This window comes from Tamandua tetradactyla, chromosome 23, assembly GCF_023851605.1.
Source record: "Tamandua tetradactyla isolate mTamTet1 chromosome 23, mTamTet1.pri, whole genome shotgun sequence".
Taxonomy (NCBI): domain Eukaryota; kingdom Metazoa; phylum Chordata; class Mammalia; order Pilosa; family Myrmecophagidae; genus Tamandua; species Tamandua tetradactyla.
Genome location: NC_135349.1, coordinates 32,206,707 through 32,225,764, shown reverse-complemented (window position 1 = coordinate 32,225,764; position 19,058 = coordinate 32,206,707). Strand labels below are relative to the sequence as shown.

At 40.0% G+C, this 19,058-nt stretch overlaps 1 protein-coding gene across 9 annotated transcripts in view; it reads left to right on the top strand.

Annotated features, from left to right (window-relative positions):
* The window catches only part of TNRC6A (trinucleotide repeat containing adaptor 6A), a 101,916-nt gene extending 83,224 nt beyond the window's left edge, over positions 1–18,692 (top strand). For all 9 annotated transcript variants that reach the window (XM_077141512.1, XM_077141504.1, XM_077141508.1 and 6 more), the window contains 7 exons: positions 8,026–8,184; positions 8,852–8,992; positions 13,410–13,517; positions 14,888–15,109; positions 15,993–16,063; positions 16,668–16,807; positions 17,332–18,692. In XM_077141512.1, the coding sequence (XP_076997627.1) occupies positions 8,026–8,184; positions 8,852–8,992; positions 13,410–13,517; positions 14,888–15,109; positions 15,993–16,063; positions 16,668–16,807; positions 17,332–17,707 (1,217 nt within the window). In that variant the 3' untranslated portion in view covers positions 17,708–18,692. The remainder of the gene's footprint in view (positions 1–8,025; positions 8,185–8,851; positions 8,993–13,409; positions 13,518–14,887; positions 15,110–15,992; positions 16,064–16,667; positions 16,808–17,331) is intronic.
* The last annotated feature ends 366 nt before the right edge of the window (positions 18,693–19,058 follow it).

Sequence of the window (19,058 nt, the reverse complement as noted above, 5' to 3'; positions counted from 1 at the left end):
ATTAGCTGTGGGTTTTTCATATATTCCCTCTATCATTTTAAGGAAGTTCCCTTGTATTCCTATCTTTTGAAGTGTTTTCAGCAGGAAAGGATGTTGAATCTTGTCAAATGCCTTCTCTGCATCAATTGAGATGATCATGTGATTTTTCTGCTTTGATTTGTTGATATGGTGTATTACATTAATTGATTTTCTTATGTTGAACCATCCTTGCATACCTGGGATGAATCCTACTTGGTCATGATGTATAATTCTTTTAATGTGTTGCTGGATACGATTTGCTAGAATTTTATTGAGGATTTTTGCATCTGTATTCATTAGAGAGATTGGTCTGTAGTTTTCTTTTTTTGTAATATCTTTGCCTGGTTTTGGTATGAGGGTGATGTTGGCTTCATAGAATGAATTAGGTAGTTTTCCCTCCACTTCGATTATGTTGAAGAGTTTGAGGAGAGTAGGTACTAATTCTTTCTGGAATGTTTGATAGAATTCACATGTGAAGCCATCTGGTCCTGGACTTTTCTTTTTAGGGAGGTTTTGAATAACTAATTCAATCTCTTTACTTGTGATTGGTTTGTTGAGGTCGTCTATTTCTTCTTGAGTCAAAGTTGGTTGTTCATGTCTTTCCAGGAACCTGTCCATTTCTTCTAAATTGTTGTATTTATTAGTGTAAAGTTGTTCATAGTATCCTGTTATTACCTCCTTTATTTCTGTGAGGTCAGTAGTTATGTCTCCTCTTTCATTTCTAATCTTATTTATTTGCATCCTCTCTCTTCTTCTTTTTGTCAATCTTGCTAAGGGCCCATCAATCTTGTTGATTTTCTCATAGAACCAACTTCTGGTCTTATTGATTTTCTCTATTGTTTTCATGTTTTCAATTTCATTTATTTCTGCTCTAATCTTTGTTATTTCTTTCCTTTTGCTTGCTTTGGGATTAGTTTGCTGTTCTTTCTCCAGTTCTTCCAAGTGGACAGTTAATTCCTGCATTTTTGCCTTTTCTTCTTTTCTGATAAAGGCATTTAGGGCAATAAATTTCCCTCTTAGCACTGCCTTTGCTGCGTCCCATAAGTTTTGATATGTTGTGTCTTCATTTTCATTTGCCTCTAGGTATTTACTAATTTCTCTTGCAATTTCTTCTTTGACCCACTTGTTGTTTAAGAGTGTGTTGTTGAGCCTCCATGTATTTATGAATTTTCTGGCACTCCGCCTATTATTGATTTCCAACTTCATTCCTTTATGATCCGAGAAAGTGTTGTGTATGATTTCAATCTTTTTAAATTTGTTAAGACTTGCTTTGTGACCCAGCATATGGTCTATCTTTGAGAATGATCCATGAGCACTTGAAAAAAAGGTGTATCCTGCTGTTGTGGGATGTAATGTCCTATAAATGTCTGTTAAGTCAAGTTCATTTATAGTAATATTCAGGTTCTCTATTTCTTTATTGATCCTCTGTGTAGATGTTCTGTCCATTGATGAGAGTGGTGAATTGAAGTCTCCAACTATTATGGTATATGTGTCTATTTCCCTTTTCAGTGTTTGTAGTGTATTCCTCACGTATTTTGGGGCATTCTGGTTCGGTGCGTAAATATTTATGATTGTTATGTCTTCTTGTTTAATTGTTCCTTTTATTAGTATATAGTGTCCTTCTTTGTCTCTTTTAACTGTTTTACATTTGAAGTCTAATTTGTTGGATATTAGTATAGCCACTCCTGCTCTTTTCTGGTTGTTGTTTGCATGAAATATCTTTTCCCAACCTTTCACTTTCAACCTATATTTATCTTTGGGTCTAAGATGTGTTTCCTGTAGACAGCATATAGAAGGATCCTGTTTTTTAATCCATTCTGCCAGTCTATGTCTTTTAATTGGGGAATTCAGTCCATTGACATTTAGAGTTATTACTGTTTGGATAATATTTTCCTCTACCATTTTGCCTTTTGTATTATATATATCATATCTGTCTTTCCTTCTTTCTACACTTTTCTCCATGTCTCTCTCTTCTGTCTTTTTGTATCTGACTCTAGTGCTTCCTTTAGTATTTCTTGCAAAGCTGGTCTCTTAGTCACAAATTCTCTTAGTGACTTTTTGTCTGAGAATGTTTTAAATTCTCCCTCATTTTTGAAGGACAATTTTGCTGGATATAGGAGTCTTGGCTGGCAGTTTTTCTCTTTTAGTAACTTAAATATATCATCCCACTGTCTTCTAGCTTCCATGGTTTCTGCTGAGAAATCTACACATAGTCTTATTGGGTTTCCCTTGTATGTGACGGATTGTTTTTCTCTCGCTGCCTTCAAGATCCTCTCTTTCTCTTTGACCTCTGACATTCTAACTAGTAAGTGTCTTGGGGAACGCCTATTTGTGTCTAATCTCTTTGGGGTGCGCTGCACTTCTTGGATCTGTAATTTTAGGTCTTTCATAAGAGTTGGGAAATTTTCAGTGATAATTTCTTCCATTAGTTTTTCTCCTCCTTTTCCCTTCTCTTCTCCTTCTGGGATACCCACTACACGTATATTTGTACGGTTCACATTGTCCTTGAGTTCCCTGATACCTTGTTCAAATTTTTCCATTCTTTTCCGGATAGTTTCTGTTTCTTTTTGGAGTTCAGATGTTTCATCCTCCAAATCACTAATTCTATCTTCTGTTTCTTTAAATCTGTCATTGTAGGTATCCATTGTTTTTTCCATCTTTTCTACTTTATCTTTCACTTCCATAAGTTCTGTGATTTGTTTTTTCAGTTTTTCTATTTCTTCTTTATGTTCAGCCCATGTCTTCTTCATGTCCTCCCTCAATTTATCGATTTCGTTTTTGAAGAGGTTTTCCATTTCTGTTCGTATATTCAGCATTAGTTGTTTCAGCTCCTGTATCTCATTTGAACTATTGGTTTCTTCGTTTGACTGGGCCATATGTTCAATTTTCTGAGCGTGATCCGTTATCTTCTGCTGGCGTCTGGGCATTTAGTCAGATTTCCCCGGGTGTTCGACCCCACAGGTTGAAAGATTTTTCTGCGCAGTCTCTGGGTTCTGTTCTTCCTATCCTGCCCAGTAGGTGGCACACGTGGCACACGCCTGTCTGTGGGTTCCACCAGCGAAAGTTGCTGTGGGTCCCTCAACTCTGGAAAACTCTCGCCGTAGGGGAGGTTCGGCAACCGAAGCGTCTTGGAAGAATGCCAGCCGGCCCGGGGTTCCAAACGCGGGGAGGGTCGCCGGCTGTCCCAGCACAGGAGAGCGTCCGGCCAAATTAGCTAGTCGGCCCGGGGCACCAAGCGTGGCGGGAGGGCGCCAGCTGTCGCAGCCCGGGAGAGTGCACTGCTCCCAGCCGACGGGGGAGTCACGTGTTTGGAAGGGATCCCCCGGTCACTGTTCTCCGCAGTCTGGGGATTTCCGCCCCAACTATCTCAGTTGTTCCGGGGGGCCTCGTGTGGTGGGGGCACCAGCCGCCGCGGCCTAAGGGGACCGCCTGTCCAATTCTACCAGCTGGCCTGGGAAGGTGGAAGGGAGGGACTCCGGTCGCTTGCTGTCCCACCCAGGAAAGCCCGTGCCCCTTGGTGATCTCACCGGAGCTGGTTCTCCCAGATAGTCAGCCGTTCCAGGATGGGGTACGCTGTCCCTTTGATTTCCCTCGTGGCTCCGGGAGCTGCTCTGTATTATCTCCACTCCCCCAGTAGTTGTTCTGGAGGAGGAAAGGTGAGGGCGGCAAGGCTGTCGAGGCTGGTGGCGGAGGAGCACGGTGAAGGCGGGGGAAGAGGGCACCGTGTTGGTTGGAGAGCAGCCGGAGCAGGAGGGGGAGGAGGGGGGTAGGGAGGTCGGGCGGCTCGGCTGCTGCGGGGCGCGTGCGCTGCGCGGCGGTCCGGCGGAGAGAGAGAGGGGGTAGGGAGGTCGGGCGGCTCGGCTGCTGCGGGGCGCGTGCGCCGCGCGGCGGTCCGGCGGAGAGAGAGAGGGGGTAGGGAGGTCGGGCGGCTCGGCTGCTGCGGGGCGCGTGCGCCGCGCGGCGGTCCGGCGGAGAGAGAGAGGGGGTAGGGAGGTCGGGCGGCTCGGCTGCTGCGGGGCGCGTGCGCCGCGCGGCGGTCCGGCGGAGAGAGAGGAAAAAAGGATTTTAAATGACACCTGTGGACATTTAGAAACACAGAAGACTTTGTGACGTCTAGGAGGGAGATTAAAGTAGATAGCAGACTTGAGAGAGAATGCATCAAAGAGAATTTTAGAATTAAGGCCAAAAGGACTTGGAAACTAAACTCATTCTTTATTCAACAAATATATGGTTATCTGCTGTGCCGTCCTCATCTTTCGCCTCCTTGAAGACTGAGTTCAGGAGTCATTCCCAAGAAATGTCCTCTAGGGTTTGCCCCTCTAGTGTCTGTGTCTTGTAAAAGTATCTGTGTAGACCTGTCTCCATCACAGTCCCGTAAATTCCTTGAGGACAGTGACCACACTTTGTTTACTTTATTGTTCTATTCTTTAGCACAATAATTGCATTCAGTGAACATTCACTAAGTGAATGGGTAAGTGGGTGATAACACAGTTAGAGCAAATGTAGGAATCAAGGCAGGCTTTGTGTAATTCATAATGAATTGGTTTAGACTTTATGAGTGTAGTATTTTGGGAATAGTTCAATGTGGAAAACTGCAGTAAGAAATTAGAAATAAAGATCCAGTGCTCAGGAGAAAAATCTGGGCTAGAATAAGATATGGTACTCCTCAGAATGTTGAAGCCATGGCTATGGGTGAGATTGCCCGGAGTGAGGGAGCATATACAGAGAAAACAGCAAGCCCAGAAAAGGATGGCTAGAAAGGTATGATGTTGGAGACCCAGAAAAATGTTTCTACCAAATAGTTTTCTGTCTTCTCAAGTTAAGGTGATATTTTTCCATGTTTGTGTTACATATCTGAGTTTCAGTATCTTTGTAAAAATGAATTATTCCCTCCAGTTCACTATTATAGGTGTAGTGTTTTCATATTCTCTAGTGTTTAGTATTCATATACAGGTATGTAGTAAGCATTGTATAAACAGTATCATACTGTGGCAGCACAGTGTTTGAAAATAAGTACACTTGGAATTCAATCCCAGCTCTTTAATTCACCAAGTGTCAGTGTTTGCATCTGTAAAATGAAATGATGCATCACAGAATTGTCAGGAGGATTAAATGAGATGGTATCTATTAAACTCTTAGCTGCTTGCTCAGTACCTCACAGGCAGGCAGTGATTGGTAGTGATATCTTGTAAGTAACCTATTATAAGTTTGTTTTATAAATTTAGGCCAAAATACAAGTGTTTCAATGACTTAGGAATAATTTTGTAGTCATATTTGAATTATTTGTTGGTTATGATCTTTATATTCTTTTTTTTCCCTTTTATTTTTTATAATATTTTTATTATAGATAATAAACATTCTTGACATACTAACATTCTTGAGAAGGTTACAATCAAAGGCTTACAGTATCATCACATAGTTGTGTATTCATCACCATGATCATTTTTTTGAACATTTGCATCTCTTCAGCAAAAGAAAGAAAAAAGAAAAAACTCATACATGCCATACTCCTTACCACTCCCTTTCATTGATCACTAGTATTTCAATCTACTCAATTTATTTTAACTTTTGCTCCCCTATTATTTGTTTATTTTTTATCCATGTTTTTTACTCATCTGCCCATACCGCAGATAAAATGAGCGTCAGACACAAGGTTTTCACAATCACACAGTCACAATGTGAAAGCTATTTCATTATACAGTCATCTTCAAGAAACACGGCTACTGGAACACAGCTCTTCAGTTCCAGGCACTTCCCTCTAGCCACTCTAATATACCATAAACTAAAAAGGGGATGTCTATATAATGCCTAAGAATAACCTTCAGAATAACCTCTCGACTCTGTTTGAAATCTCTCAGCCGCTGAGACTTTGTCTCATTTCTCTCTGGTAGTGAAACCTTTTGTCAAGAAGGTTTTCTCAATCCCTTGATACTGAGTCCCAGCTCATTCCTGGATTCCTGTCCCACATTGCCAGGGAGGTTTATACCCCTGGGAGTCATTTCCCACGTAGAGAGGGGGAGGGCGGCGGTGAGTTCGCTTGCCTTGTTGGCTAAGAGAGAGAGATTCCACATCTGAGCAACAAAAGAGGTTCTCTGGGGGTGGCTCTTAGGCCTAATTTTAAGTAGGCTTAGCCTATCCTTTGCAAGGATAAGTTTTATAGGAACAAACCCCAAGATTGAGGGGTTGGCCTATTGATTTGGTTGTTCCTACGGCTTGCAAGAATATCGGGAATTGTCCAAATGGGGAAGTTGAATTTTCCCCCTTTCTCCCCATTCCCTCAAGGGGACTTTGCAAATACTTCTTTATTCACTATTCATATCACTCTGGGATTTATTAGGGCATCACACTAACCTGGACAAACCTACAAAATCTCATGCACTATTCAAGGTTCCGTGTACTTATGCTGTTCAGTTAAACTGTCCATATAAGTTAAATTAGGAAAAGCAGTAGTCAAAATATAAACTTTGTACTGTCTAAACATTTCTTGCTTTAAACTCACACAGAAGTTGAAGTTTTAAAATATGAATGACCATCTATTTTCAGCACCCTGCAATATTGACATTCCTTTGTTCTTCTTCATGTAAAAACATTTTTAAATTTGTACATTTAGTCACTATTGTGGTATACTCAAGGCATTCCTAGATTACACAATCTCATTTTTTATTGCCTGTCTTACCTTCTGGTTTCATATGGTCCCCCAACCCTCCTCCCTCTACCCTTCTCACTCACATTCAGCTTTATTCAGTGCTTATATTATTGTGGCTACAATCAGTATTGTGCTATCCATTTCTGAATTTTTATAATCAGTCATGTTGCACAGTTTGTATTCCTTTAGCTCTAATTACTCAATCTCTACCCTATTTCTGTCTCCTGATAACCTCTGTTCTTAACTGAAATTCTCCAAGTTCACTCATTAATGTTAGGTCATATCAGTGAGACCATACAGTATTTGTCCTTTTGTTTCTGGCTCATCTCATTCAGCAGAACGTCCTCAAGGTCCATCATGTTGTTGCATGCTTCATGACTTTATTCTGTCTTATAGCTGTGTAATATTCCATTGTATGTATATACCACAGCTTGTTTAGCCACTCATCTGTTGATGGATATTTGGGCCATTTCCACCTCTTGGCAATTGTTTAATGCTGTTATAAACATTGGTGTGCAAACATCCGTTTGTGTCCTTGCCCTCATGTCCTCTGAACAGATACCTAGCAGTGATATTGCTGGATCATTTGGCAATTCTATTCTTAGCTTCCTGAGGAACGCCAAACTGCCTTCCATAGCCGTTGTACCATTTGACACTGCCACCAACAGTGGATAAGTGTGCCTCTTCCTCCAAATCCTCTCCAGCACTTTGTCCTTTTCTGTTTTTTTTTTTAATGGCCATTCTGGGGGGTGTGCAATGATACCTCATTGTGGTTTTGATTTGCATTTCCCTAATAGCCAGGGAATTTGAGCATCTTTTCATGTGTCTTTTAGCCATTTGTATTTCCTCTTCTGAGAATTGTCTGTTCATGTCCTTTGCCCATTTTTTAATTGGATTGTTTGTCTCTTTTGTTGTTGAGTTGAGCAATTGCTTTTTATTTTCTGGGTAGTAGACCCTTGACTGATAATGTCGTTTCCAAATATTGTCTCCCATTGTGTAGGCTGCCTTTTCACTTTTTTCTTAACAAATTTTTTGATGCACAAGAGTGTTTAATTTTGAGGATTCATATTCTTCTTAAAATAAAATCCACTATGGTAATTATCAGACTATTTTTTAAGCAATGGAATCCATTTTTCAAATGAAATGTTAATTAAAACCTCAACACATAAGAGAATTAAGAGAGGTTCAGTATGGAAGAGAGCCCAGAGCTCTTTATCTCCTTGCACCTTCTCACAGTCTATAGAACACAATATGGTATCCACAGATCTAATAGAATACTTTCTTATAAATTTTGAGGAGCTATAAGAGTACCTGCAATAGTATATTTTACTCATACATCGCTATTGTTTTTCTCTTTTTAGGTGCTATTTCAAGTGGTTTCAGGCTGGAAGAATCTCCATTTGTTCCCTATGACTTTATGAACAGCAGTACTTCACCAGCCAGTCCTCCAGGATCAATAGGAGATGGCTGGCCACGTGCCAAATCGCCTAACGGCTCTAGCAGTGTTAATTGGCCACCAGGTAAAATGCTGATAGCTTTCTCATGAGAGCATGTTTCCAGTTAAGGTATTTTTGCATCTGAACTATTAGCTAATGATTTAGCCCAATCTCATGTGTTGGGACTGATAGATGCTAAGAATAAGAAGGAATGTAAAAATGACAAAGTTGAGCATGAAGTCTTGGGTATGTATGTATGTTTAGCCAATGCTTTTGTGCCCTAAGCAGATGTCCCATTGATCAGCATGAAGAAGCATATAAATCTAATTCATAGCTCCTATTCAGCTGTGTCAGGGAACTAACTTGACAGTATTTGCAGTTGTACTTAATTAAGTTGGCTTAATTGCGCAGTGTGTCTATGGCTTGTTTTCTCTTACCTGTGGCTTGGGTGGTGTTTGGGAATCATGTATTATGCGTGATTGTTCTACAAGCCTACACCTTCTCTAATAAAGAGAAAAAATGCTATGGCTTTGAGATTTGTCATAATATATAAATCCAGAGATATTATTTTATTTGTAAATACTTTTAAGTTAAGATATTTGTAAAACAGTTTATTATACTAATTGTTAGTATAAACTGGAAAATAATGTGAGAACTGGAGAGACTTTAAAAATAAAAGTTTGAGATACTTAAGAATGAATTTTTAAAATGATGATTAAGCCTAGGGCTAATTTTAAATTTTCATTTCCAGAGTTTCGCCCTGGTGAACCATGGAAAGGTTATCCAAACATTGACCCTGAAACTGACCCTTACGTCACTCCTGGCAGTGTCATAAACAATCTTTCAATTAATACTGTGCGGGAAGTTGACCACCTCAGGGACAGGAACAGTGGTACGTAGATGCACAAAGTCAGAATTTCTGAGTGATGATGGGTGATATTTGTTCAAAGTAGGTATGAAACTTTCAGCTGCAAAGGTCACAGTATCTAATATCTGAGGTAGTCATGAAGATGAAAACAGAATTCTCCTTAATTTTCCTATAGTTGACTCTTTAATTTGGCTGCTCTTAAAATGATGAGGATTTATTATCTCATCACTTGGTATGGTAAACACTTATTTTTACTTAGTAAGTTAGTACAAAGGACTGACAAACTTTTATTTCTAGTAGTTGTATTAATAACCAAAGGTTATTACCTACTTTCTTAATGAGGCACAATACTGTAATAATATAGATAGGGGTGTATCTGGTATGTAAAAGATGTGGTTATATTATTATGTGCTCATAATCTCTGGATTGTTAAGGGCTTTGATTTGTTGGGGCAATTAAGCTTTCTTTATCTCTCAGAGTAAAAATAAGACCAGGTCCTGCAGTCCAGATATACTTTTACTGGATTATCAAATAAGTCATCATATTATCTACCACCTGGTTATTTTTCACAACATGTATTCCGTGCATGCTTGTGCATTAGAAGAGAGGTAAATGAAATGAATGAATATCTCTATTCTGTTTTTATAACGTATCCTCCTGTCTATCCCTTTAAACAGTTTATTTTTTAAAAAACTAGATCAATAGTTTTCATTAACTATGTAATTTATTGTTAACAAGTGTTTATCATATTCAAGAAGCCTCATCATTCTAAAATGGCTGAATTTAACAGGCAGCTATGTGAAAGTAGTAGAGCTCCTACTTAAACAGAAGAAAAATAGGGGGAAGATCAGATTGTGGATAGAGAAGCATGGCATTTTATATGACATGGTAGCAAATTATTTTTGTTCTTTTCTATAAAGCTCTTATTTAAAGTCGATGTTTATTCCAAGACCTCCAGTTTTTAGCTGCTTTTTAAAGACAGAGAAAAGAATTTGGTGTCCTTAAAATCTTTCATTCTATATCTAAAAGCTTAACAAGAGTTACATTATTCCTTTCCTGCCCTAAGGGTAGCACCTATTTCACATTTAACTTGACTGTGACCTGGTCCCTGTGATTGTGCCCTGCTGGGGAGGAAAAAGTTGGTGGTTGTGGCAAAGGAAATAGGAAATGGAGTCCCCAGCAGCCCTATTATTTGATGTGATTAGAACTGGTAGTTAGGGGTTAATTGAAGAGATCAGTTACAGGAGGGAATCATAGTGAATAATACATGTCCTGGGTCTTTTTATTTTAACTTAAAACATAAATGAACATCAATTTTCCAGTCTTTTGATATAGATCAAAGTCTTTTCTTTGAATTTTAATCAGGTGATTGGTGTTCCCCACAATACAAGTTCTATAATTTCCAGTTTCAATTTCTTTAACATAAAAAGAACTTGAAGACATTTGTGAAACAGCCTAAATGCAAAATCCTTCTGGATCTTTATGCTTTCTCTTTTTGTTACAGTGATCTAGCCATACCTAATAGAAGGCAGGTATTTTCAATAAAATCTTTAAAACATTTTCACGTTAGTTTCCATGTATATACTTCTTTTTGCTTTAATATTGAGCAATTCCGATATGGAAGTTCTACAGTAATGTGATGAAACAGTTAAAGAAATGCTTTTATAAATTTAGTAGATTGAAATGCTAGTGATCAATGAAAGGGAGGGGTAAGGGGTATGGTAGGTATGGATTTTTTTCTGTTGTCTTTTTTTTCTTTTTCTGAATTGATGTAAATGTTCTAAGAAATGATCATGATGATGAATATGCAACTATGTGATGATATTGTGAATTACTGATTATGTGTGTAGAACGGAATGATCATATGTTAAGAATGTGTGTGTTGTTATTGTTTTAAAAAATTAAGAAATTAATTTTTTTAAAATGCTTTTATTCTACCTTTAAGGTAGTTTATATCTCTTACAGGGGGTGTATAATAGCCATGTAGGAGTTGAGTCTGGTAAAGTCCATCAGAGGACTTTAGGCAGTAAGGGGCAGATGGGTACAGGGGTTACCAGTATAAGGTATGATTATCTTATTTTAGAGTGGTAAAAATATCAGGAATGTGGTATCCAGAATTCTAGTCTGGGTTCTTCCACTGACTAACTGTGAGCATTAGCCATGCTTGGCCTTTGCTTCCTAATATGTGAATTGAAAGAGTTGAATAAAATCTTGAGGATCCCTTTTGGCTCCAGATTTTTATGATTCCATGAAGTAAGAGAGAACTGCTTAAAGGGGAAAGACAGAGGGAGCTCATCTCTTTCAAAACATTGCCCCCAATTCTTTTCTCAAAGACCAGATTGGAGGAGTTCCTTCCCCACCACTTCATGTCTACACAGACACTCTTGATTGCATCTCCTCCCTCTTTATTCTGGATCAGCGCAGAGCTGTCTGGTGTAGGTATCCATGTGCCTAATGGACTTCTCGTGATGTTTTGAATCTCTGAGCCTCACATTGTGATCTTGCTGCCCAAGAAACATTATTTTTCCAGCCCTCTTTTGCCCCTGTTAGCTCTTGCCATAGTAAGTTTCTTAGAGGAAGCTTCTGTGCACTATCCTGGGGTCATTGAGAAGAACATTGAGTCAAAGTCACTCATGAGAGTATTTTGTTGGCTGCATGTTTGGGCTGCCCACAGCCTAGAAGGCAGTACAACTCCATCGGAAGAAGCTACAGAGAAGATAGGTCCTGAGTGACCCTCAAGCAGTGGGAATTTTTTTTTTTTCAATTGTAGAGCAGATTTCAGAGTTTGGTATGGGTTACATTTCCACCATTAAGTTTTTGCTTCTAGCTGCTCTAAGGTATTAGAGACAAAAAGAAACACGTCTATGTAGTGATTCAGCAATCATACTCATTTGTTAAAACCTACCTTCTCTGTATAGCTCCACCATCACCTTTGATCTTTCTGTCCCACTCTTTAGGGATATTTGGGCTATGCCCATTCTAACTTTTTCATGTTGGAAGGGCTGTCAATATGGAATAGGGGGATAGACTTAATTGACGTTCTGGATAGGCTGTCCCTCAACATTTCTGGACCAGATAAGTCCTGATAAGCAGTGAGAATTTATTGATAACTTTCTGGGGCTTAATTGTAGCAGATGATTTTCTCTCCTCAGTGCTTTTCTAAATAGTAAACGCTGAGTATTATTTAGAGGCAGATTTCACCAACAGGCCAATTCAGAGAGGTTTCGTGTTGTTGCTTTCAGTCAGGCACTGCCGTTTCTCACGTAGAGCCTCATCACTCTTGCCGGAGTGATTTTTTTCCTCCACACAAATGTATAATTTATGACATTTTTCTGTTTAAAATTTCAAATCTCAAATAGCATCTCTTTTTCTCCAGACTGAAGAAATTCAGTCACAGTAACTTAGAGGATCCTTTTCAGTCTGACTCCAATCCATCTTCGAAGTCTTTCTTCCCTTCTTCTACTTCTACTCCTTGCACCCTGCCCTCCAGCCACACCTAGCTGTTCATCACCGTTTTTCCAGAACAGTATAGTCTTCAACAAACTTAGTCATCTCTGTATTGCCTCCTATTCTTAGTGTGAAACCTACTATGTCATAGACATGATTGCTGCTTCATTGAATGGGAAATTGGATGAGTGAGAAACCATCTGGGAAAGGATAATTCAAGTGTAAAGAAAACAAACAGAATTGTGAATAGCTCTTAAATGTTTGTAAAACAATGAAAACCCTAGGCTGCAAGACAGCCTGGAAAAATGGGCAAGGTATAGAAGGTTCTGAAAGTAAGTAGAGGAGTTTAGATTTGATATGAAAGAAAATAAGAAACGATTGTTGATTTTGAATGAGAGAATTAACATTTAAGGTGGGATTCTCTGACAGTGGTGAGCAGGATCGATTAGAGTGGTAGTGGATTATGGCATTGTTGTATTGATCCACGTAAGGAGCAAGGATGCAGCTAAGCTAGAGTACTGGGGAGAGATGCTAGGTGTTGGAGACTGACTGACTGACTAGGGGGCATGATGGAGAAGAATGAAAGCCTGCTAACTGGTAGTACCAGTGAGAGAATAGTTTGATCAACAGGCTATCCAGAAAGAAGTCATTGGAGTTAAGAGACGGAGTTAAAATCAGCAAGAATTAGCCCTCCCCAGGAAGGAGAGCTAAGTGCAGTCTCTGTTTCCATATCTGATTGTTGAAGTGTATTTTCACAGTTATGGGAAAATGGGATAAAAGAGAAAATATCAGCTCTGAGCCAAGGTAAAAACAATAAGAAAGTTATTTCTGAGCATGCTTTTGAAGGAAGACGCAGTCTTGTGTATGATCTGCTACCTTGAGCTTACCTGTTTTATCATTGGGCAGACTGTTAAATTTCAATTCTCTGCATGTGCTTGCAAGCATCGCATCCCTTGTTCTGGTTCACAACTAATGGGGCTCTTCCCCAATGCAGGGTCATCCTCATCCTTGAACACCACGCTGCCTTCAACTAGTGCCTGGTCATCCATTCGTGCCTCCAACTACAACGTTCCCCTCAGCAGTACAGCACAAAGCACTTCAGGTGGGCCTCTTCCTGAGCTTGCCATTCCAGATGAGGTGGGGTTTAGTCAGAACTTTGGCTTGTTTGGTATTTGTTTGTTTTTTGTGTTTTTTTAAAATAAATTCCTCTGTTTATCTAAAGCGTTCTTTTCAGAGAGTTGAGAGAATATATTTACAAGCCTTGGGAAAATGTTTTTAACCCTATTTGTCCTACTTTTTAGATTAGTTGTTGTATACTAAAATAATGTGTTTTCACCAAACAGCCCTCACTGTGCTCTGAGAGTCATCTCAGCTATGTAATTAAATGTAATCACTTCAGAGCAGTTCTCAAAGCGTCTGCAGTGTAGGGCCCCCACTTTGTTTTTTAAAAAATTTCCAATCCTTCATAAACTGATACTTTTGTAAAATACTGTAAGTGTGAATTTTTAATTGCTAGAAAAATGATTACCTGCGCAGGGATTATGGCAATGTCAAATTGTTATCAAAGTCCACAAAACTCTTCATCTGAACTTGTGTACTTACTTGTTTTGTCTCAAACCAGTAGCGAGCAACAGCATCCTGTGGCTGGCGGTGTGCTGTGGCTGGCACTATGGCTGGTCTACAGACTATGCTTTGAATAGCACTGACTTAAAGACATGGTGCCCTTTGTGAGTCAAGAAGAAAAATAGTTGGCAGTGATGGAAAATATAAACTTTCCAGCCCCTTCTGATCCCTGTACACCCCCTAGTACTCCCACTGTTATGAGGCAATGCATGTCAGCAAATGAGTCCCTTTTTTTTTTTATTTAAAAGCCAGTCAGGCCTAGTTTGAATCCTAGCTTTCCATTTAATAGGACCCACAGAAAGTTTCTTGACCTCTTTGATCCTCAGTAAAATTTGTGTTAGGATTGGAGACAGTTTTTGTGACGTGTCTGGTGGCCCATTGCCGGGTATAGAAGGTGCTTAGTGAGCATCTGCTGTAATTACTCCTTGAGTTGGGGCCACTACTTTCATAGTCTGTTTTTTACATGAATAAGCAACAAAGTTCTAAAATCTATTTAATGACCCATAGGACTCCTTAAGTAACTTAAGTACGGTTATTAAGGTAATGAGTTCCCATCTGCTACTTCAGTGCAATTTAAAGCAGTTTTTTGTTTTGTTTGATTTTAATCAAAATCCAGTTTTGTACACTAAACTAAGAATCTTATAGGACTTAAAACTGTAAATAGTAGACAAATGATCTGATGGGGGCAGTTTACTTTTTCTTTTTTTTCCCCCCCTTTAGCAGTTTAGTTCCATTTGGGGGACTTAATTGAGTTTCTTTTCATTTATTTTGCTTTTGGTAGAGGGATGAATGTTATTCAAATTTCCCTTTTTGAAAGTTTTATCACCCTTTTTTTTTCCCTTTGAGTAGCCAGAAATAGTGATTCCAAATTGACATGGTCTCCTGGTTCAGTTACAAACACCTCTCTGGCTCATGAGCTGTGGAAGGTCCCTTTGCCACCTAAAAACATCACTGCTCCGTCCCGCCCACCTCCGGGACTGACTGGTCAGAAGCCTCCCTTGTCTACGTGGGATAATTCTCCCCTTCGTGTAGGTGGAGGATGGGGAAATTCTGATGCCAGATATACCCCAGGTAAGATGAAATCTTAAGATAGTTTCATATGGTTGATTTGCCCAACACCAGCTAACACCAATGGTCTAGTTTTGGTTTGACCCAAATGGCAAACTATTGCATTACCCTCTGTAAAGTGGAATGAGAACTTAAAATGAACATACAGTTCCTAGTGCATTACTATCTTCTGCAGTTTCTTAACCCATTTTACTTAACATTTACACAAAGACACTGAACATTCAGTGATAAAGTTAATGGAATGGGGTTCTCCTGAGGGTTCCCCTTTCTTTCAGAAGTTTCTCAAAGAATATGCCTTAAATTCTGTGGCTGCTAGAAGAGGGGATGATGCTGAGGGCCAAAGAGGAAGGCCAGACCAAACCAAGAAGTGTCTGGACAATTGAAAGTTCTGAAAACAAATGCCCTTAGAGCTTACCACCTTGTGGAACATATATGCAAAATAATAAAATAATACATTTTCTTAGATACTTCATATAATCATAAACTAAGGCCTTTTCCCAGCATTTTCAGGTAGTGTTAATTTTATAGGTGAAAAGATCCCCAAAGAGATATGGTCTTTGGTAACTCACTACCCTGCCATGTGATCATCTGGGACCTTTTCTGAACCCATTTTCCCTAAGACATTTGTCCCTTCACCAAGAATAATTAGTGCCTGGATCAAGGCAGGAGTGAGCTCACATTCTGGGCCTAGAAAGCAGGCATCCCATATAGAGGTGAAGTCGTCAGAAGGCAGAGAAGGAAGCCAAGAGCCCAGAGGATCTTACTGTGTAACTGGAATTATACAGTATTTTTTGGAGTATATTTGTCTGGAGTGTATTTGTCCTAAATAGTTATTTAGGCTATAAGCTTGGGAAATGCTCTTGTCTTTTTTTTCCCCCTTGTTTAGGTTCCAGCTGGGGTGAGAGCAGCTCAGGGAGAATAACAAATTGGCTTGTTCTAAAAAACCTTACACCTCAGGTAAGAATACCAGTTATCCTGGTTTGTATAGATATACCAGGGAGTATGGGTCCAAAGGTTTCCAGTCTTCTTTAAGTTTGAGATGAGGGCTACCAAGGCCTCAGTCCTCAGAGGTCATATAAATGGAGGACAAAGCCAGACTGAACAGAGGAAATAGTAGGTAATCCATAGACTGATCTGGTGGTTCTCCAAGAATAGTAACTAGGAAAGGTGACCAAAAATACTGATTGCTAGGTCTCACCCTGGAGACTCTGATAATAGGTCTGGGATAGGATCTGGTGTGGAGGTTGGATGTTAAGAGCAGTGCTTTGGTAATTGTCCTCAGGGAGGAGAGCAAAGGTGAAGCCATAGCAGGGGCAGTGGCTGACTAAGGGATTGGGGATGTCCAGGAGTCTGGAGGCCACAGAGGCATGGCTCTGGAAACAGTGGAAGCAGGGAGGGACCACTGCACAACATCATAGGATCACTTACTAGTGAATAGTGGTGCCAGGAATGAAGAACTTTGGGGACAGTAGAAAGGACCAGAGAGTTGCAGCCTGAGATAGCCTCTTAGATGACCCTCATGATATGCATCTAATTGGCTGTTCCTCACCCTGTTTCCTAGATTGATGGCTCAACTCTGCGTACTCTGTGCATGCAGCATGGCCCACTGATAACATTCCACCTGAACCTCCCACATGGAAATGCTTTGGTCCGTTACAGTTCAAAAGAAGAGGTAGTGAAGGCACAAAAGTCTCTGCACATGTAAGTTGACCATTCTGCTCCTGACACCTGGAAAATGACCTCATGGCTTGAAGAGTTTGGGGTCCCCTCAGTTGTGAGAAAGAAGCATATGAAAGCATAGCTAATGACACTGTGCCTGAGTTCATGGCAACATGCAGGGGTTCCCAGCTGTAGCCTCACAGTGTCTTGGATTCATAAGGGGAAAGAACCCCAGAATTGCCCATAGAAGACAAAAAGACATAATCCTGAGATACCATAGCCAGGAAGGAGGAGGTTAACCCTGAGCATGGCATGCAGGCTCCAAGAGAGCTGTAGATAGAGGTACCCTGCCTCGTGCTGCCTGCAGAAACTACTCGTTGAAAGGAGGGCATACTAGTTAAATTATGTGTTGGCCCTCTCTGTCCCTTCTTCCCCTTTCCTTTCTACCCCCATTTTTTTTCTTTTTTAAAGCACAGAGACTTTCTAAGTTTTACCCTCACTTATGAAATTAAGCAAACCCATCAAATATGTCAAGTCTTCATTCCTGCTTTGTCTCTTCCCTCTAGGTGTGTATTGGGGAACACTACTATTCTTGCTGAGTTTGCCAGTGAAGAGGAGATCAGTCGTTTCTTTGCACAAAGTCAGTCTCTGACCCCTTCTCCTGGCTGGCAGTCTCTTGGGTCCAGCCAGAGCCGGCTGGGCTCCCTCGACTGTTCCCACTCATTCTCCAGCCGGACCGATCTCAATCACTGGAATGGTGCTGGGCTGTCGGGAACTAACTGTGGAGACCTTCATGGCACTTCACTCTGGGGGACCCCACATTATTCCACAAGCCTGTGGGGTCCTCCAAGCAGCAGCGACCCCCGGGGAATTAGCAGCCCATCCCCCATAAATGCTTTTCTTTCTGTTGACCACCTGGGTGGGGGTGGAGAGTCCATGTAACCATGTAGATGTAGACTCATGAACTGTGACCTCAAGATGCGAAAGAAAGAGCACTAAGCTGGGCTCGCCACTTGCAGCCAGGGGCCACCTGTGGGAACAGCTATTCTCTGCACATTTTCCACTTTGTTTTCCCCAAAACATATCAGTTTGAATACTTGAATCATGCAGGCCAATATTATAATGTGAAAAGGTATCTATCTATTTACACTCCCAAATAGCGCCATACATGCTAAACCGTATAGAATGAGCTCACTTGTGTATATTCATCATGTTTAGCCTTTGGATTCTTTTTTCCTCCCATCCCCTCCCCCTGCCCTCATTTGTTTTTTAATTTTTGCAAAACCATTTTTTTGGGCTGATAATGTATGAGCTTTTAACTTTGCACTGAATGATGTTCTCTCCGTCTAATCGGCAATATGGGGGGGCAGCTGTTCCAGTGTAAATGTTTACTCAAGGACGTTCTGAAAAGGTGTGCGCTCTCTACTATGCCTTGACGTTTGCCTACCTTATTGTGGGATCGTGGAGTTTAAAAGATCAAGTTATGATACTGACTTAGGATTATTAATGAAAGTATTGCACCAGTTTTTTCATGTTGTAAAACTAAAGAATTTCGCTCTGCAGTTTGAAAAACTGTGGCCACAGCTGTGACTTGCAGCCCACCTGCCACCCAGGACGGGCCCTGCACTTTGAATAGGCTTTCCATTTTGTTTTGAAGGTTCCCACGTTGAACCTTCTTGTTTACAGATTTTTTGTTTGTTTTTTGAGAAAAAATGTTTACTCTTCCATCATTTAAAAAAAAAAACTTAAAAGACAAAAAAAAAAAAGGAGGATGATTTAAAAGATGCTTTCTATCTCTGGGAAAAAGGAGCAGCATTTGGCCATGTTCTTTTGTTTTTTCTATTCCTGTCCTAAATCAAAGAGCATGGTTCTCAGGAAAACCAGTTCCCCAGTTAAAAAAATAAAAAATAAAAATAAAAAAAAAACTCCTTGTAGTTTCTTATAGGAAAAAACCCCAACTTTTAGCACTGATACTACATATTGCTCTGTTAAAGAATTTTCTCTGCCAAAAAACAAAAAACACACACACACACACAAAAAAAAACACGCTTAAAGCTGGAGTTTGACATTCTGCTTTCAGATGCTGTCTTTTTATTAGTGAGTGATGATGGTTTGCTAATAATCAATAGGTAATAATTTTTGTAATCCCATCAAGTGGCTCTATATGTTCCCGCTCTCTTGTGACTGTGTTAATGTTTAACTGTTGTACCTTAAAGCCGAAATCAGTAACTATGCATACTGTAACCAAGGTATTGGGCTTACAGAGTTGTTCGTTGTATAAAGAAAAAAATTT